The sequence below is a fragment of the Spinacia oleracea genome, chromosome 4 (genome assembly GCF_020520425.1).
Source record: "Spinacia oleracea cultivar Varoflay chromosome 4, BTI_SOV_V1, whole genome shotgun sequence".
Lineage (NCBI taxonomy): Eukaryota > Viridiplantae > Streptophyta > Magnoliopsida > Caryophyllales > Amaranthaceae > Spinacia > Spinacia oleracea.
Window position 1 is genome coordinate 187,990,949 of NC_079490.1, and position 21,721 is coordinate 188,012,669.

General features: G+C 33.8%; 3 protein-coding genes across 4 annotated transcripts; 2 read left to right on the plus strand and 1 right to left on the minus strand.

Moving 5' to 3' along the window:
- The first annotated feature begins 3,492 nt into the window (after positions 1 to 3,492).
- LOC110782734 (anthocyanidin 3-O-glucoside 2'''-O-xylosyltransferase-like) lies at positions 3,493 to 5,163 on the plus strand. Its single transcript, XM_021986963.2, has one exon. It carries the CDS (start codon positions 3,544 to 3,546, stop codon positions 4,915 to 4,917), a length of 1,374 nt encoding a protein of 457 aa, XP_021842655.2. The 5' UTR covers positions 3,493 to 3,543; the 3' UTR covers positions 4,918 to 5,163.
- Positions 5,164 to 5,925: 762 nt separating this feature from the next.
- LOC110782735 (cysteine synthase 2) lies at positions 5,926 to 9,765 on the minus strand. 2 transcript variants are annotated; one of them, XM_021986964.2, is made up of 6 exons: positions 9,420 to 9,765; positions 9,047 to 9,121; positions 7,748 to 7,891; positions 7,237 to 7,626; positions 6,921 to 7,156; positions 5,926 to 6,538 (listed from the first exon to the last, which is right to left on the minus strand). In XM_021986964.2, the coding sequence occupies exons 1-6, from the start codon at positions 9,651 to 9,653 to the stop codon at positions 6,316 to 6,318; spliced, it is 1,302 nt and encodes a 433-aa protein (XP_021842656.1). In that variant the 5' UTR covers positions 9,654 to 9,765; the 3' UTR covers positions 5,926 to 6,315. The 2 variants fall into 2 exon arrangements, with proteins under 2 accessions (XP_021842656.1, XP_056699375.1); XM_056843397.1 differs by having other exon boundaries at positions 9,473 to 9,648.
- An 11,094-nt stretch (positions 9,766 to 20,859) lies between these two features.
- Positions 20,860 to 21,721, plus strand: LOC130472437 (uncharacterized). The gene has a single exon (XM_056843398.1). It carries the CDS (start codon positions 21,049 to 21,051, stop codon positions 21,334 to 21,336), a length of 288 nt encoding a protein of 95 aa, XP_056699376.1. The 5' UTR covers positions 20,860 to 21,048; the 3' UTR covers positions 21,337 to 21,721.

Here is a 21,721-nt window from a genome sequence, read left to right on the forward strand (position 1 = left end):
CATCTGACATGTAAGATGATTGTCTAAATACAACATCCTCACCTCGATAGAGCAAGCTGATCCGAGAATTCAATCTGAACCGATCTGCATTCGTAACTGACCGGACACGAAATTTTAGTTATACTGGTAACTGTAACTTGATTTTTATCCGATCGATAAGATCGGTTACCGAATTAGATCTGATGGTTTATCATACGAACTCGAAGCGACTACCAGCCCGAATATAACCAATAACATAATTAAAACAATTTGAAAATGACCAATGATCGAACTAACATAACCCGGTAGTGATCTAAACCCGAAACCAGTTATAAGCCGAAGCACCGTGTTATTGATCCAACATGCAACAAACCGTTAATCAATTTTGCCTGACTTGTCATTGAACCGTAACCTTTAGTTGCAATTGACGATTTTTTGGATTTGAAAGACCTTGAAATTACGGTAATTTTCGCTTTTTCCTAGTTTTTCGAGTCTTTTCATGCCATTAGTATAAAATAAATACTTCCATTTTGTACAGATTGAACTAATTAACTATTTCGTACATATTGAACAAAATATAATTAATCATCTCATATAAATTGAACATAACATAACTAAGCACATTGTACAAATTAAACATAACGAAAACGGGTTTTATCGCGGCTGCTGATATAATAACTTTGGTGAGAATACGTCTATTATTGGCAAATCAGTAACTCATTGTTTAATGATTGCATTTTTTTTATAAATGTGCCATGGTGGGAACAGATCGTGTGGCCAACAGAAGTTGTGACCTGTGAGTTCTAGGGTGTCAAACCGGATTAACGGATCGAGTTTGAATCGGACTCATTGGATTTGGGTTGAAACGGATCGGATTAGAACGGATTAATTTGGCTAACGGGTTGGATTGGATTGGATCGGATTGAAAACTTAACGGATCGGATCGGGTCGGATTTTTTATGCACGGGTTCATATCGGATCGAGTTGTAAACGGGCCGAATTGTAGTCGGGTTGGATCGGATTGGAACATGACGGATTGTTAACGGGTTTTGCTGGACTATAACAGGTTCGGATTCATATCGGATCGGATTAGTCGGGTAACAGACTAACACCGGTCGGATTGAAATAGATTTAGTCGGGTTACATTAGATTCAGTTTCATATCGGTTCGGCTTATTATCGGATTGGGTTATTCGGTAGCGGGTTGGAATCCGAGTCGGGTCCATTTAGTTCCAAATTATATAATTATAATATCGATGACTTAATTAGGGGACGAAAACGATAACTAACTTTTAAAAGTAATATAAGTTATTGAGTATATTGTATATAACTTAGTTTAGTACATTCGTTTCTAAAAGTTCTTTACCCCTTAAATCCACATCAATTATAAGTTTCATTTGAGCAGAGTATATAAAGGGAGAATGAAGTACAAGTACACCGTATAAATAATAGTCATACGCTTAATTGGTAGTGCAACATAATTAATGTCCTCTTATGGGTCGTGAACACTTTAGGTTAAACGGATTCAGATCGAAATTGATCGAAATTAGTTGCCATATCAGTCACTGTGGTCTTTGTTGATAGTACTCCCTCTGTCCTGGTCTTTGGTGATACTTCCTCGTCCTTAATTTCTTTATTGCTAATTCTGGTGGCTCTAGTATAATACAAACCGTCTACGACTTGCATAATGACGTCATTGCTAAGCTTTTTTTTAACGCAAAAACGACGAATATTATTAATTAATAATTAGAGAAAGTCGGGAACAAGCCTCAGTACATGATGAAAGTAAAAGATGAAACCCACCCGATCATTTCCTAATAAAGTCTAATCCCCCTCCTACGCAAAAACTTGTCAAAAAGGGATTCTTCATCTGTTGTAATCTGGCCTTAGGAGATATGCTAGAAACCGATAAACTTACACTACTTATAAACATAGAAACAGAAGCTAGAAAACGCCATTGCATCAACTTGAAAATCATGCTAAGCTTGGTATTACATTTTCTTGCATAACGGCCACCAAATACATACACGAAGTAACATTTTAAAAAACGCCAAGGTAATATTAGTATTTGTAAACACCAAAATAAACATCAAAATCTTAAAAAAAAAAACACCAAAATAAATAAAGGTATTTATAACCCACAAACCTAGGAAATAAAAAAGAATTTGTTTTAAAAAACCGGTTACTAAATGGTTCGAATCTAAATTAGGGTATTTATAACAACTAGTCAAATGTACGTGCTTGCACGTGGTTGTTTTTTTTTTGAAGCGTAGTCGTACTTATTTGCGCTCTTTTATAGTTTTATGTACAAAAATTTAAGAAAATAGCTTGTAATTGTACTAAATTGCTAGCTATATTTAGCTTAATACCTCTTATACTAAGACTCATTTTGTTTCAACGAACAAAATTTTTAAATGAAAATGATTTTTCATGGAAACAATTTTCAAAGGAAAACATCAAGCCATCAAGGGATGAAGTTTTTCTTTTACTTTTTTCCTTACAATAAAAGTCATAAGCCTTTTTCAAATCAACTTTCATCATGCATCCAGGGGAGCTGTTGGCTGAAGTGACAATAGTTACATTGAACCCTCGTAGAAAAAAAACATAGAAATGAAAATGAGATATGGATAGCTGGAGAGAAAAAGAAGTATAAGGGGTTAGAGAAGAAAATTAGCATACCTACTTTTCTAAAAAGAAAGTTGTGTTTCATGTAAGGAAAGTTTTTCGTCTTTGGAAAAATTATTTTTCATCCTTAAAAAAACAAACAAAGAAAAATGGAAAAATAAATTAAGGGTAAAGATCTAGTGGAGCATTTGGCATACTTCATACGTAGTACTTTTCAAAACGTGACTCCTAAAAAAATATTGTCGGAAGTAATAATTGTGACTCCTAAAAACATAGAGGGTGTACGTAACAAAAATGACGGTTGACGTTAGAAACTAAAATCTTTAAAATCAATACTGTAATAAAAATAATTATATAAAAGGGCAAAATGGTCCCAAAAAAATTACGCCAAAGGAATTATTGTTGGGGCTTTTTATTATAGAGAAGACATGAATCGAATAATTGATCATTATGGTCCCATTGATTATTACGGAGTATGAAAAATGATTTTCAATGGAAAACATTTTTCAAAGACAAACTATTTCCTTTGATTTGTTCCTTACAAGAAAATAAAAAGAAAAAAGAAAAAAGAAAAAGGAAGAAGATGATAGAAGATTGTTGGGAAAAAGGGAAGAGGGAGGTAAGGAAAAAAAAAGTAGAAAAGTGATTTCCCATCCTTCCAAATGGAAAAGGTTTTTCCACCTTCAGGGAGTTATTGAAATTGTTTTTCACCCCGTGCCAAACCAAACAACGTAAATGATTGAAATGGAGAAAATTGTTTTTCCCGAAAACGTTTTACACCTAACCAAACACAGCCTACATGTGAGGAAAAAATGTTAGAAAAACCACTAATTAGCATTAAAATAAGAATATATTATAATACATGTAAGAATTTTGATGTCCCTATAAAATAGAGAGCAAGGAGTATTAAAAATGTAGAGTGAGTCAGAATTAAGAAACCATGGGTAAAACAGTAGCAGCTTCAGAGCAGTTACACATAGTAATGATCCCATGGTTTGCTTATGGACACATTCTTCCCTATTTTGAGCTTTCAAACAAACTTGCTGAAAAAGGCCATAAAATCACCTTGGTAGTTCCAAACAAAGTCAAACTTGATTTAGAACCAAAGATCCGTCATCCTTCCTTAATCAGCTTACATGCATTCACTGTCCCACACATTGAACCCTTACCTCCGGGGACTGAGACATGTTCAGACGTCCCCATTGAACTTCAGCACCACCTTGCTGTTGCCATGGACAGGGCCCGGCCTGAGGTGGAGTCCATCATATCAGCCATTGACGATCCGAAGCCGGATCTGTTGTTCTACGATAACGCTTACTGGGTGCCTGAGATAGCCACAAAGCTGGGGATGAAGTCTGTGTTTTACCAGATTGCATGTGCTTTAAGTATCACCCGCATTAAGCAAACCCCGAGTGCGAGTGCGAGTGCGAGTGCGAGTGCCAAGCTCTTCACTTTACCCAAGTGGGTGCTGACGCCTAAGGTGTTAGGCGACGCAAGAGCCAATTATGGAGAAGGGATCACCTATTACCAGAGAGTGAAGAAGGCTCTAAGTTCCTGTGATGCTATCGCCTTACGCACATGCCGGGAGATTGAAGGGGAATCCTCTGATATCCTGGCTGCACAATATAACAAGCCAGTCTTCTTAACAGGTCCGGTCCTACCCGAGGTTGAATTCCTCCCCCCTTTGGACAATTCCTGGGCTGAGTGGCTAGCCAAGTTTGGGCCTAAGTCCGTGGTTTTATGTTGCTTCGGAAGCCAGTACGTCCCTGACAAGGCTCAACTACAGGAGATGGCCCTTGCCCTTGAGGATACTGGTCTTCCCTTCTTGATGTCCGTTAAGCCACCCACAGAGTGCGCCACCATAGAGGAGGCGTTGCCAGAAGGGTTCTCAGAGAGAGTCAAGGAACGCGGGGTGGTTCATGGTGGATGGGTGCAACAGCTACAAATACTAGCTCACCCATCAGTGGGTTGCTTTATTTGTCATTGTGGGTACGGGTCAATGTGGGAGGGGTTGTTGAGTGATAACCAGCTAGTCTTATTACCACAGCTTCCTGACCAGTTAATGATGGCTCAAATGTTGGCAGAAAAGCTCAAGGTGGGTGTGATGGTGGACAGAGAAGAAGATGATGGGTGGGTTTCCAGGAAGAACTTGTGCCAAGCAGTCAAGTCTGTCATGGATCCTCATTCCGAGTTTGCAGCTTTACTCAAGAACAACCATGCTAACTTCAGAGACAAGTTGCTAACCAACGGTTTTATGGCTAATTACCTTGAAGTTTTTGACCAGGATTTGAAACGCTTTCTTACTGCAAATTAAAAGCTAGGTTCATGATATCATAGATTCGGTCAAGTGATTTCGAGGAGAGTTTCATTCTCAGGTAGGCTAATCCACTACGGGTTAGCTTCGTTTGGTCTATGTAACCTAAATCGTTTGGTCTTCGTTTGGGACTAAGGCTTTGTTGTTGTTGTTGTTGTTGTATTTATATTTATGTAGATTACGTACTCTCTACTTGTTTTGATGGTTTATTTGTTATGGAATGATTTCTATGCCGTTTATAGTGTATTACTAGTACCATATTAGTTAAAAACCACAAAAATGACTTAACACTAACCTTAAAATGTCATGTCACTTTTTTCTAACAATGATTTCAATGCCGTTTATGGCTATATCGTACTAGTACCATATTAGTTAAAAACACAAAAATGATTTAACTCTAACCTTAAAATGTCATGTCACTTTTTTCTGATAATGATTTCATAGTACTTACAAGATTAAACCCATTACAATGTTCATACGGGTTGTTTGGTTATGAGAGGTTTGATACAAAAAGAGCTTTTTGGACTAAATTAGAGGTTTGATCTTTGAAAAAGCTAATTGAAAGTGTTTGGTTAAGAAAGGCTTGGAAGAGAGTTTTGGGGTTAAATGGCTAATTTTGATAAAGCTCAATGTAAGAGCTTTTTGCAATTAGAGGTTTGAGAAAGTGAATGAAAATGACTATTTTGTCCTACTATTGCCTATAATTACAACTACTACCAACTTTCGTAATCTACATTATTTCTCTATCTCCTAGAAACGTACATTACTCACGCTTCCTTCATTTCACCCTATTTACTAGACTATTTTTTTGTTGTAATAAATTTATATTAGTACTCTGTCTTTTGAAGCACTTGAAAGCTATTGCAATCATGCTTGTAATATCATTAGTAATATTCTTTATTTGCAAATAATATATTATTTAAATTTAAAATTAAGAATATTTTTTTTATATAAGAAATAAATTTGTTTTATTATTCAGTGTTTATTCAAAAAATAGAGTGAAAATAATTAACACAATAAAATATTTGTCTAATATTAATAAGAAACAAAGTATGTCAATGTCATCATTTTACATTAAACAGCTAACAACTAATAACTAATTTACCAAACACTTTTACACAAGCAGTTAATTCAACCCGTTAGTCAAACCAGCTAATACAAACGGCTAACCGCTAACAACTCCTAACCAAACAGGGCCACAGTAGTTGATGAACAGCAATTTGTCTTTCGATGTGTGGCAACATCAATAACCAAACAATACATATATTGAAGAGTGAAAGCCCTTGTGTGCCGAACAAAATTTAGTCTAAAAATTTCAGTGAATAGGGTGAGTATGTCACTTACAATTTTCTCTGGTGAAAATAACTGTTGTTTACCTATCTGGCTATCTCTCCCTTCTTATGGAAGGCCAAGAAATTCCAAAGCAGTTGCAGATGGAGTCAAACCCAGTTGAGAGAGGTACTCTGCTTTGTAGAACCTGCTCAGATGCCTCATCCCATTGTCGCACAGAATCGTAACAATAGTATGGCCAGGACCCAGCGCTTGTGCCACTCTAACAGCTCCAACACAGTTCATGGCTGAAGAGCTGCCTAAGAAAATCCCATCCTTCTTCAACAGGTACCTGACCGAAAAGAAACCGGGAAACAAAAATAAGGGAGGCAGATAACCAACACCAAAAAGTGTAGGGAAACACTGAAACAACATCAGATTTCTTGTAAGACACTTATAACCTGGCATAGTTAATATCGGGGGTTAGAGGTCTATAAGAGAGAAAACCTGAAGCTAGGTCAGTAATCCTAAAATTTTAAGGAGTTGTTTCCCTTATGATTTAGATCTATACCAAACATGCTCTTTGAGTCAACTCGTATTAAAGAAAACATTTGGGAACGTTGATATGCTTCATTGTGTTTTCATGCAAGTATGCAACTGCTGTCGAAAGGACAGGTTCTTTTTCAACTGATCGAGAACTAAACACTACAAAAGGTGTGAAAGCATGAGCTAACCTAGACATCTCAACAGCTTCCTTGTCTGTGCCTCGGAAAGCACCATCTAGCCTCGCCATCATAAAATTCTGAGTTAACCTATTTATTCCAATGCCTTCAGTAATAGTGTCAAAGGGGTTCCTTAACCTCTTTCCTTCGGCTTCCTCCTTTGAGTACATGACTCCTTTTGTTACTCTATTGAACAAGCCAGAACCAGGAGGGTCAATGAGAAAGCACTTGATATTTGCACTTTTCTCCTGTAGTAGGGAGGAATCATTTAGTACTTTCAGCAAATAAAATAAACAACTAGTGAAAATAATAAAAAAGCAGGTCTCACCTTAAGAAACTGAGAAGCACCAGCTACTGTACCCCCAGTTCCAGCAGCAGCTACAAATGCATGCAGCTTTCCTTCGGTTTGCTCCCAGATTTCAGGTCCTGTACCTTCGTAATGGGCTCGAAAATTGGCTAAATTTTCAAACTGGTCAGCAAAGAAACCTCCAGTACAGTCCCTTGAAAATTTAAGATTTTTCTCCTGCTCTTCAGGAATTTCACCAGTAGTTTGCTCTCGGTCTTTGTTAGGTGTTTGACTAGTTTCCCTATGTTTTAATGCTTGTTCATTAGCTTCTGATGCCCGTCTTCTAGCTACATTTACAAAGTGGTCTCTGTGAGTAATCGACACTGGTCTGACCCGCTCAACTGTAGCTCCAAGGGCTTCCAGAATCTGAGACTGTTTTTTTAGGGGGTTGGGGACAAGATACATGAATGAGTAAGACTGAAATCAAAATGAAACTGTGAACAGAAGTTAGTTTTATGCAATCATGCATCGGTTAAAGAAGGGAAAAACGTACCTTCTCAATAGCAACATCATCTGGAATCACAACATGACATTTGCATCCGTATGCAGGAGCAACTGTCGCAAGACTAATAGCAGTGCTTCCGGCACTACCTTCAATAACCACTCCACCAGGAGCTAGTTGGCCAGATGCTAATGCCTGAGCATTTTCCACGTATTAGAAGACACAGAAACCAAAGAAACATATGCTATCGACATGCACTAAGCCACTAACAAGAAACTCCTAACCGAGGGTAACTTATGTGAAATGTAGTGTTTATATTAGTACACTGCCATGATTTTCCTAGATTAGTATATCTTTGTTGACTCTGTCTCAGTCCTGAGAAGGTTTGTCGACTTTAACTACTCTCGCTTTTTTTAAATAATTTACATGATGCACCAGAAAATTTGTGGTACGCAAGGAGTAGGACAGTACCCAGGTTGTTGCCTACACTACATTGCTTGAAGAATCCTAGTAAACTCTCTCAAGTCTCAATGTACCAATACTGAAAATGTGCAACAATATTAAATGAACTATGAAATTGGCCGTGAAACGGAACATGTTACCTAGCACATAACAAAATACAGCTAAGACCATCACTTGCTTTTCGAAGTCATTAATCATAAGGTAAAAACACATGGATGTCTTGAACGGGAGGTGAATACCAGGTCCTGAACTGCTACCTTTAATATGCATTTTACTCAGGCAGCCTTAAACACTTCCTATCCTGAACCAAGCTTCGAATAAGGAAGCTAGAGATACCTTCTAAATCCTCATTCCTGAACTAATTTTCTCATTACCCCAACCAGACATATTTCACATCCGTTGTTAACTCACAACATAATATGCTGCAAATTCCATTACAAAATTTAATCTATAGTTACTTGTGCATAGCCAAACTATACCCATATCTCCTCCATCTAAAAGAAGTTCAGAACTTATCATCCCCCAAATCAGTGTGGACGTGTGGTTATGTTCATTTCAACAAAATGGAATCAAACAAAATAACCCCGAATATTATTCCTAGTCTACATACAGTCATACATCGTGCAGGTATGTGTCCGAAGTATACGCAACCTTACCCTAACAAAAGGGCAGTACACATACAATTTATGCGATACTCATGGCACAACCTTACTCCGGCGATACACGTAACAATAGTGCAGTGGCTGCATAATTTATGGGATGATACTCATGGGTTTTGCCAAGATTTGAACTTTTCAATTACCTAAATGCAGGACCCTAACTAATGCAAATCATAATCAACTAAACATAAGCTGCATAACAACATGAAAACTCAGCTAATTAGAATACCTCTTCAATGATTTTAACAGCAATTCTGTCCTTGACACTTCCTCCTGGATTCAAAAACTCAGCTTTCCCAAGAATCTGCCCAAACAAAGTTTTAAATAGGGCTTAAAGTATACAAAATATTATATCAAACAAAAAAAAAAACCAGCTAATATTTGTTTAACTAATCTAAATACCTAATAAATAATCATCTCTGAAATTCTATTAAAAATATATATATAATAATTCTCCCTGAAATCCAAAATTTAAACTTCCCCCCAAAATTAGCATTATTAACATTCAGCAAATCAAAACCCCAACTAAAAAAGAAGCCCCACATCACAATAACTCCATTAAAAATCAAATTAAGCTAAGTAAAGATTAAAAGAGAGATTACTTCGCAACCAGTGGCATCAGAAAGGCTATTAATTCTGATCAAAGGGGTATTACCAATTGCACCAACAATTCCACTTCCATAAGTTTTACTGCAAATGGGTTTTTGAGGTTTTGATTTGGGATGCTTGAAAGTTCGTTGTTGGATGTAAAAGAAGTAAGAAAGGGTGGCTAAGGAGAGAGAAAGTGCGGCAACACAACCAACCATAGCGCCATTGGTGCAGTTTACAGGCGCCATGGGTGGCTTGATGGGTCGGACAGTGTCTTCTCTTTCTAACCATTGTGGGTCCGGTTTGTGGTTCTAAAGAGTTGGGAATTTTGAGAATCCCATCGGCCACCGCCACCCAAACACCAAATTTGGGTTTGGACTTCGGATTAGAAGTTTGGGCCCAACGGTTGAGTATTATTTTTCCGTAAATTTTTGGATGTACCCGGGTACCGCCAAAGCTGTACTCCATCTAAAACGACGTCGTTTTATGTTGTTTAAAATAAACATTAATATACTGGTATAACAATGAACATTTATTTATTTATTTGGAAATGAACATTTACTATTTTGGAAATGAACATTGACTATTTTAGAAATGAACATTTATTTACTCTTTCAAAGATGAACATTTATCTAATTATTTGGAAATCCTCATTTGTTCAACCAATTTAGAAATGAATATTACTGATTGTGAAATGAGTATTTACTAATTTTCAAATGAACATAGTTAATGTATTACTATGTTATTACATAGATCATTATATTTACATATAAGGTGCAATGAAATCATGTCAAACAACATATTTTACCAAAAAATGAACATTTTAGCCATTGTCTATGTAAAATTGTAGTTGAATTACAAGATGCTGGTAAAAATCATCCTCTTATTTTTCTATATCTTCAATCTTGAATCTTGCTTTTGATGTAGTCTTGAGTTCTCATACTTCTGAATGTGTCTATGAAGTGTGATTTGAACACAATATTTTACCTTCATGGTTTCAATTTCCTCATTGTTGTAGGCTGAAAATGAAAAAAGTAAGTAATTTGATATGATGATCACAACTAATTTAAAAATGAACATTTACTGATTTGAAAATGATGAGCATGCAAAATGTTTAAATGATAATATACAAGAATAATCAATGTGAATTATATATATATATATATATATATATATATAAAAAATGTGCTTACACTTGATCGAACATTCAACAGCTTATAAATGTACATGCTTAAAATGAATATACACAATTTATATATGTATTATTTACTAAAGTCAATATGAAAATGTGTTTTTGAAAATAAAGAGAGAACTTATAAAAAAAATGAACTTAAATAGTTATACTTTGAACATCATACATCATACTTAATACTTAGAGACTTTTGGGGTCTTGGATTCGTTTCATTCATTTATGGACCATGTTTTATTATGCATGAATTAAATGTTTAATAGCTTTAATGATTGCATGATTGCATGAATTAAATGTTTAATAGCTTTAATAACTTTTGTATTTACTACCTTATGAAAATTTTATTTTAAATTACTACCTTAAAGTTCCAATTTATTTTTATTTACTACCACTTTACAATTTTCTCATTTTAAAATTGAGATATCTCTTTCATTTCTTAATCATTTTAAGTGATTTAAAGCCCATTCTTCTCATTTATATGTAAGGATTCCATAGGGATCTTGCTTTTAAAATTTTGTAAAAGATAAAACGAATTAAATATATTTGTAAAAGTTTAAAATATATATGAATTATCAAACGAATTGTTTTGAAATGTCGTTCTCAATGAAATCCCTATAGAGAAAGGAGAATAATGATCTTTGAATCACATTAAACGATTAAGAAACGAAAGAGATATCTTAATTTTAAAATGAAAAAACTGCAAAGTGGTAGTAAATAAATAAAAAATGGAAGTTTAAGGTAGTAATTTAAAATAAAAATTTCATAAGGTAGTAAATGCAAAAGTGGTGTATTTTTAAGGCAGTAAATACCAAAATTTCCTTATTATAATAAAGTAAATCTCATTCAAAGTATAAAAAACTCGTTTTTTTCATTTTAAATTGAAATCGCACCAAGTTATTGTTTGCAATTTGGACTTGGTGTTCAGTTTTATTGCTATGAAAATCCAAAATTAAAGTTTATAAATCCTCCACATATTTTATTATGGCGTTTTTAATATTTCGAGTACTTACCTCTAAACTTTAACCCTCTATACAGAGCAAATATGAGAAATTAGAAAACAAATCATAATTTTTTTGGACCCCCATTTATAATTTTCTGGGTCCGCCCCTGACTAGGGTTCATTTCCTTGCCTCTTGTGCTAGGAAAGTAGTCTAGTCGGTGTGTGGTTGTTCATTACAACAAAAAAAGTTATTGAATCTAACTTGGAGGATACGGAGTATAATTATAGGGCCATTTTTTTTGGTTCTACTACGAGGAGTTCCCACCGCCTTCGGTGAGGTAATCTCACGTGGGAGTTTGCATGGGTACCTCGATGGGCAGCATCCCTCCCAGTTGAGATTTTTTCCATTCCCAAGAATCGAACCCGAGACCTTGGTTAAGGAGCAAGAGGCCCTTAACCACTCATGTCAACCTCAACTGGTTAATAATAGGGGCATTGACTATAAAGACTCTAAATAAGACGACTTTAGTCAAGGCAGTGCGATCCACCAAACACTATTCATAGCTTTCACCAACCAAAAAGATCCAATAATATAATTACGAACTAATAATGGTAGGATCCCTCAAAAAACAAAAAAAACTAATAATAGTAGGCCACAAATTAAACTTGAAGCAACTTAGAGAATCTAATCTTATGTGTATTATTGCAGAGAAAGAAAGATAATTATTCTTAAACTTGGATTCATGGAATGTTTTATTTAAAAAAAGGGAAGATTGAATCTCAAAAATATGCAAAAGATAGAAGTTAATGGAAATATACCTTCCCTAAACCCTACGTTGTACTCTACTACTAGCTTAAAAAATAGAGAGTAAACTTTAATTTTTGTCCCTCTTTAAATTAAAAAAGAGTTTGCAAATATGTCATGTTCATATTTTGTGGTAACTCATATTTCACAAAAGTGTACTAAACTCTATTTTAATTATTAAATATTGTATTGTCGGGGCGATGCTTCGTTTGCTACTTTAAATAATTAAAATTCATTATTCTTTTTCAGCTTAATATTTGACCCAATACATGTAGTCCATAAAAGTGAAAATATTTATTAAGTCAATCAAATACACATGTATACTACGTCATTTATCATGCCAAGTAATTTTCAATTAGATCATCTTACAATTCGTTTGCCTTATTTTCTAAAGGAACTAAGTGCTTGAAATTAATAAACACCAAATTAGATATATGTATGGCATTTCTATAGTTGATGTTTATTAGACTTACGATATCATGTTTGATTCATGGTAATGCTTTAACTCTTATTTTTATTCCAGTTTAGTCCATAAGAAATAAAAGGTAATATAAAGATTTAGTTATTTTAAGTTTCATGTTAACAAGTATTTATAAATTAATGTGTAAGGATAAATAACAAGTAGTGGTTGGTTAAGATGGTAATTAGAGTTATTTTTCAAACTTTTGAGCTCTTGTGTTCAAACCTTATTGTATTGATTTTTGGTTGTCAATAACGTCACATAACCTTGGTGATTGGATGACGTGGCGTAAACATGAGAGTTTTACGTAGCACATAAACTTTATTTACAATGCCTTTTAATATATTTTTATTATATAAGTGAAGAGCTGGAGTTATTTTAGTAAATCCAATTTTGATGTCCCCCTTGGATTACTAAAATACCCTCCCTACTTAAAGAATAGAAAATATAATGACAACCTACCCAATAGGAAAGCCCAAAAAAGTATTTTAATCAATTTAGCCCCTAAAATACATTTCAATCTGTTTATATGCGTTCGGTTCTATCTAACTAATTGTTTCTTACATTCGCCACATCACATTTATTTTATACTTTTTACATGTTATTTCAGATTTAAATATAATAACATAAACCTGTTTTTTATATTCGTATACATCGCGTGCATATAAGACTAGTTAGTATAAGTAGATAGGATATTATAGATATATAATCAATCTCGGAATGGTACGAGTAAACAAGCTAAACCGTCACAAACAATCATGCATTCGATTTGCTTCCTACGTTAACACCGCTGTTACCGGTTTTTCATTGCTATGGTGGGGTCATGTGACTCATGTACAAAAAGTGTGCGGTGTGATTTGATATACAAACCAAAACTTGGTTGTCCTACATGAGACATTTGCTCATTTGCTTGCGCATTAACTCATTGTATTGTTTTAAATTGTAAATATTCCGTTAATTAAGTACTTGTTCTGCCAACTAAGGTTGACATGAGTGGTTAAGGATCTCTTGCTTCTTAATTGAGGTTTCGGGCTCGAGCCTTGGAAATGGAAAAAATCTTAACTGGGAGGGATGCTGCCCATCGAGGTACCCATGCAAACTCCCGCGGACTACTGGAGAGTAGTCCACTCGCCGAAGGCGGTGGAAACTACTCGTAGTAGAACAACAACAACAAAATAATTAAGTACTTGTTCTGTTTCTACAGAAAAAGGCTACATGTACATCTAATGTACAGGATTCTCATGTACACCACCATTAATTTGTTGATACATCATCAAACCCACCAAAAAATGAGAATGAAAGATAATAAATACTTCCTCCGTCTTTTAATACTCGCAACGTTTGTTAGTTTCACGCATGTCGATGCACAACTTTGATCAATTATGCAAAAATTATAAAAAGTTGATATTCTGAAAATACACATTGAGACGAATCTAACAAGATCCCACATGACTATGTTTTATCTTATATAAAAACACTACGAATAGTCAAAGTAGATTATATGAATAGTGGCAAAAGTCCAAACGTTGCGAGTATTAAAAGACGGAGGAAGTATGTTATTTCAACCAATAGAAAAGCATGGTGTACAAGATGTCTTGTACACTAGGTGTACATGTAGTAGGATCCGTTTCTACAAGATTCTATTGTGGCCTTGTGAGTTAAGCTCGAGAGTTAAGAAAGTCCTCCGTATTATTTAATTCTTGAATATTTGTAACAGTTTGACTGATATAATTGTCAATATACCGATTTGAACATAATTATATGTGATTACATATTGATAAAAACTTTAAAATATTGATATTTGTAAATTATACATTAACACTAATCCAGTAACATACACAATAATATTTGATTCTTATAGAAATTTGGTCAACGTTAATGTAAATAGTACAAAAGAAATTGTTGCAAGTTTCATAAACAGAAGGGGTAGGTAAAAGGTGTGAATCGTGTGATATGATTTACTCCGTACAAAAATCATGTAAAATATCCACAAAACCAAAAAAAGGAATTTTGAAAATAATAGTAATATCTATTACTATCTATCTATCTATTACTATATACTAAAAAAGACATCAGGAATGACACATGTCATTTCCTGGTTCGATTTTTTCCCGCCAGAATGTTTTTTTACTTTAAAATAAGTAAATGACATTACGTTTTTTTAGGAAACTAAGATAAAAATATATTTTAATTACCATAGATGTGTACTGCATAATATATTATTGGAGGAAAGCTAAATCAATATTATTTTTTCCTTTATGATATAATTTTATTTATGCATTATTATAACTTTTTAATCTGATAAGAAATATAAAAAATATTGATAAATGAACTTCTAATGTTAGTCTACTATTAATAATATAATACGGAGTACATGGTAACTGATAAGTAAGAATGTTAATTAAAATAATAATACATGGTAAGTAGACTAACATATAAGTTTATTTATCAAGATTTTACTCAATTCAAAAATGTTGTATTTGACTAACTCGGTTATGCTCGGGTCTTTTTCGAAAATTAGTCTTGAGTCATTCTGGTTTGGTTAACGTTGTTAGATCGTTCTACATACAAGTAAACGACTATTATTTTTAACTTTGTATAATAATATGCAAATTTAGTTCATTTGAATTTTTTTTACACAACTTTGAATTTATACTTTTTCATATATCCTTTCACTTTCATGTTTTCCTAATATCACAAGTCTTTTAGTTACTATTAAAATAATAAATTGTTTTAGTAGTAGCCGTGCGTTGCACGGGCCCTAAACTAGTTATTCATATAAAAACTTCTTCCGTTTCTTTTTGTTTTCTATGTTTGACCTTTCACACGTTTAATAACGACTAATTGATGTGCATTGAGATTCTCTATTTTTTTTATTGAAATAATAAAAATTACATTTATTTATAATGTTTTCACTCTTATTAAAATTATGATATTGGGAAAATGAGAAAATTTTAGTATTCCAATAGAAAAGTGTGAAAGATTATATGACCCAATGAATTTAATTGGTTAAAATAATCATTTGACACAAATTTTGATAGAATTTTAAAGCATTTATGTGATGATATAAAAGGAAATGTAAAGAACATTTCGAGACACCCAAAAAGAAAAACGTAAAGAACAAAAAGAAACGGAGGGAGTAAAAAATAATGTATTTATCCTGTCGTATTAAATTTACTTCAATATAACTAAAACAGAGGGATAGTGATAGGATTACAGGTGTGCAAGAGTATCTTGTACACCACCAATTAAACAATGTCACGTCATTTTTAAAAGATTCCCTTGCCTTGAAATTTTCAGTTTAAAATTTGAAATTTGTTTTGAAATGTTAATTTTGAATTTCAAATTTGTTTTACCTTTTCAACAATCTGTGATTTATTATAATTACTATATATATGAACAATAAAGGTCACTATGAGTGTAAAAAGGGTGTTAGAGAAAACTATTGATTTTGGATCTACACTAATATTATTGTGGACCTGTAAGAATAATCCACTATTATTGATAGATCACATTACCACGTCTTAATAGATCCCATTTACAAAAACATTGGTAAAGAATTTGGAACAAACAGCCGACGGTCCGACACAACAGTGAGCCAGTGATGTAGACAAAATACATGTGTGTGTATGGAAAAGTTTCTTGCTTTTTTCTGCTATTTTCCCTCTTAAAACTATTCATTTATCTAATCGTACTAATCAAATGGTTAAAAAAAAAATGATATTCTTTGTTGAATTACTCCTTCTGTCCCTTAATACTCGCACCGTTTTGACTTTTTGCATTATTCACATAATTCACTTTGATCCTATTTTATTTCTAGTATATGAAAACAAATATTAGTATATAATATATTGTTGGCGTCATCTTAATATATATTTTCAAATATTAATATTTTTATAAATTTTTATAATATGTAGTTAAAGATATTGGTGGTCAAAGATGTGCATTGGCAAACGTGTTCAGTCGAAACGGTGCGAGTAATTGATTTTTGGTTGAATTTTAGTTCATATTATTGACTATGTAGTCACTAGATTGAAATCATGTTAATTTTTTACGGTGAATATAGTTAGCTAAACAGTAAGCTATAGTTAACTTGCTCCATGCCTCCGTTGATACTCCGTATATAGGCACCTTAAATTCAACGAAAGAATTAAGATTATTATTGCCCGGAAATCCTTATCCTTATCCCTAACCCATTATTCTGAGAAAGAAACGAGCCATAAGCTAAACATGTTCTTAGGTACTCCATAAACCAACGCTCGGATGGTGTAGGGGCCTGCACGTAGATCTACGTGCACCTGCACCAAAACGCAAATATATTAAAAGAAAACGCAAAACACAAAAAAACGAAAAAGAACATAAGAAACTAAACAGAAAGAACATAATAGAGTAAATGAAAAGAACATTAACCAAAACCTGAAAATAACACTAATGTTAAAAAAACTAAAGAAAATGTACAAAAATGAAAATAACATATTCTCTCTTTTCATAAACTATAAAAAGAACAACTATTTTTCAAAAAGATCATGTGAAAAATGCAACAGAAAAACAAAAAAAAATATTATCGATAATATTATAAAAATTTAAAAACAGTAAAAAAGTTAAAAGGAATACAAAATAATTAAAAAAAATAACAACATCTTGTTTACAAAACACAAAGAACAAAACAAAAGAAAAATAAAATAACAAAAACCCAAAATTTTAAAATAAAAATAAAATAAAATAAAAACGACAACAAAAACAAGAAAAAAGATTAAAACACAGGAAAAAAAACAACATTTTCTTTTTCCTTATCAAACAAAAGAACAGAATGAAAGGGACGAAAAGAACAACAAATATATGTTCTTTTATTAGTTGTATTTGTTCTTTTCAAAACACTTAGTGTTCTAATTAAAAAGACGAAAAGACGAAAGGGACGAAAATGATGATGATATCAATAATATATGTACGGAAAAGGTTTTTCAATGACAATTTGTCAATCTCAAAGAAAAAATGACATAAATACCCTTCTTAAACGTATATCTGCGCATGGATGGGCCTAACATGTGTGTCATGACTTGGACTCGATCCAACGAGTTATTGGACTAGTAGTTAAGACTGAGGGCATGTATACGATGGGTTCAAATTCATATCCCCTGCCTCTATTTGTAATTTATATTGCATTTGTGGCTCATTTGCACACATAATTTTATTTATTAATTAATTAATTAATTTATTTATTTTTAAATTGAAAGGAAGGAGGAAGCTCCAAAATGAATGAAAAAACATAAAAGAAACGAAGTATTATAGTTCCATGTAAAGATGGTTGTGGGTCGGGTCGGGCTTCGTGTCGGGCCCACGGGCCGTGGGCCTAATCGTGCCGGGCCCACGTTGTTTCGTGCCATGTCGGGCCGAGCCGAAAAGTTAAAAATAAGGCACAGGCCCGGCCCAAGCCTACGTGCTTTCGTGCCGGGCCCACGTGTCTAAGGCTAATTTGACTAAATTTAACGTGCTTTGTCGTATCGGGACGAGTAGTGCCGTGCCTTGTCGTGCTTTTTCCAAAAAATTAAGGCCCTGGCCCGGCCCACGACCCACGACTTCGTGCCCGTACCGGGCCGTGATTTTTGCGTGTTCATGTCGGGCCGTGCTTTTTTCGTACCGCGTCGGGTCGGGCTTCGGGCCGGCCCGGCCTACAGCCATCTTTAGTTCCATGCATAGATATTGTTTATGAATTAGCACATGACATAATGTGTGCCTGTGTGGCATATGTACTAGCTCGCTCATTTTTACCATGAAAATTTATGTATTCAATAATCACAATAATTAGATGATTTTAGAATTTATTCTTTGTTCTTTAATTTTATCAAAATATCAATTTACGCATTTGATTTATCTAACCCAAGCTCAAGGAGATGACGTTGTAAAGCTAAGTAACCCAGTATTATAGTTTGGCCTGAGTCAAAATTAGTCCAACATACATGTCAATAAATCATACGGAGTACTATACTATGGGTGGGTGTGTTTTCTTCAATTTATAAGGTTTTAATTTATCTGAACTTATAAGAATTTATCTGAAATTATCTAAATTTATAGGACTTTATTTAACTTATAGAAACTCATAGGATCTTATTGCAACTTATAGGATCTTATTGTAACTTATACGACCTTATAGGACTTTATATGACCCTATAAGAACTTAATTATAGTACCTTATAAGATCTTATTAAACCTTATTAGACCTTGTTTAGAGTTTATTAGATTATTACTAAACTTTTAACCATTAGAATATTGAAAATAATTATCCAAAATTTATACTCTGATGATTGAAACAATCAATTGATAAGATAGATAAGTATCATTATTATTAAGGAAAAAATATCTTACCTCTAAAAATTTACATGCGGTGTTGCAAAACGTTGTGATTACTACTACGTACATGTTATTTGTTGTATGTCTCACCAAAAAGATCGTAAATTAATAATAACATATTAATATTTACAAATAATTGATAATTATTAACTTCAATTAGTGATCACAATTCAAAGAATTTTAATATAATAACATAAGTATGATGTATTTAATATAACAACGCAAATAATCATAATATTACGTATTTTATTTAAGAACTTATAGTAACTTATACGACCTTATTGAAACTTATAGGTACTTATTGGACCTTATTAGAACTTATAGGACCTTATTCAAACTTATTGAAACTAAACTTATTGGAACTTATCTGAACTTATCTGAATTTATACGTACTTATAGGACCTGAAAATAAGGTCCGATCCTATAAGTTGAAGAGAATAATTAAGGCCACGTGGATCAACAAATTGGTCCAAATCAAACTAAAATGAATTATCACTTGAATTCGACCCAATAGAATGTATACAAAATTAAAAGTGGAGCGCTAAAAATTGCCCCATATATTTACCCCATCATTTATTTACTCAAAGCCAACACCGCCGGCCACCACCGCCACCACTTCGCAGGCAACAAAAAGCGTAGTAATGTTTACATGACCGAGTCTACCGATGGAACGTTGAATTTACAAGAAATATTATTTTTTTGTCTGGAAAAAATTTCAGAAACTTATGCAATTTTAGATTTTACCGTGGTTCAGGCTTATGAATTTTAAGCTTGTACCATGATACAGACTTATGAGTTTTTAGTTTCGACCGTGATATAGACTTATGCACTTTAAGCTCGTACCATGGAAGGAACTTAAAATTCATAAGTCTACGCCATGGTGTGAGCTTAATATGCATAAGTCTATATTATTTAAGGTTTTGATTTGTTGTTGAATTTGATTTAATCTACTTGGAAAAAAAATTGAGAGACTTATGAATTTTTAGCTTCGACCATGGTACGGGAATATGAATTTTAAGCACGTATGGGAGGAGCTTAAAATGCATAAGTCTGTACCATGGTCGAAACTGAAAACTCATAAGCCAGCTTAAAATTCATAAGTATGTACCATAGTACAAACTAAAAATGCATAAGCTCTAAAAAAAATTCCGAAATAAAAAAAAAAATCTTACGAATTCGACGTTCCACCGGTAGACTCGGCCATGTAAACATTACTACGCATTTTGTCGCCGGCGAGTGGTGGTGGCCGGTAGTGTTGGCTTTGAGTAGATAAATGAGAAGATAAATAAAGGAGGGTATATGGGTAAATAAATGAGACGGTAATGATCATACTATCTCGACCAAATTTAAATGAATATCGGATAAATCTAATCCGAATACGGATTATTAAATCCGGCCCATACCGATCTATCAACATTTTTTTTTGGTGTTAGCACCCAGTTTACCCTTAGGGCTAATCCGGATTCGGGGAAAGTTCTGGGTGGATAGGTTCCAGTCCCCTCCCAGTTGTTATTGCGGGGGATCGAACACGGGTTCTCCTACCAAATTCAGTCTCAATCACCACTGAACCAACAGACAATTGGTACCGATCTATCAACCTAATTTACTGTGGAAACAAACAAAAAATCGTCACTATTGGGCCATAAAAACCACTAAGAAAAAAAACAGGATGAATTAAAAGAAAGCACAAGTCTAATGAAACCCCAAATAATGAAAAACTAAAAATTTACAGCCCCCAGTACTACTCTCAGAGAATCTCTGCAAACTCACTCTCTCTCCTCTCATTCACACTCTCTCTCTCTCTCTAAAAACCCGGAAACCCCATTTGGGGCTCCTCTCTCCTCTCTCAATCTTTCAATCAAAATTCATATAGAAAATATCCCCCAATAAAATTAATAAAAATGGAGATCCCGGAACAGCTGATGAAATTCAAATTTCATCTAATTGCTGGGATATTATTATCTGGGTCCATTTTTACAATCGTCAGAGTTGCTCCCAGATTTGTTGACCTTTTGGCTTACTTTTGGCCACTTTTGGCCTCAACGGCTCTATTTTTGGCGGTGGTTATCGTCTTCAGCCGTGTATCGCCGCCGTCTGCCGATGGTCCTGGTGAGAAAGCTGCTGAAGGTCTCTTGGATTACGTCGCCGGACAACCGGATATTATCGGCGAAAGTTTCAAGCCTGAGTGAGTGAGCAACGTTGGAAAAAAATAAAACCTTATTTTAATATAATTTTTTTAATTTGTAGAGTAGTATTTTAATTCCCACTCCCCATATGGCCCTATTTTCTCTCTTTTTCTATTTCATTTCATTTCTTATCTTTTCCTTTTATTTTCTTATGATTTGTTAGAACTTATAAAAATGAAATGTAAATTTGTAGGGGGAGAATAATGTATTAATAGTGCTTCCTAAGTTCCTTTGTTGGGATTTCAATGGGCATTGGAAAAAAAGTAAAAAATGTAGGTCGATGTTTTTTCTTAGATTTTAGATCTATCGTACAAAGGGAATCAATGTTAATCACATATTATTGTACCAATCATAGTTCGGATTTGTTAATATTGAAAACTTTTGCTCA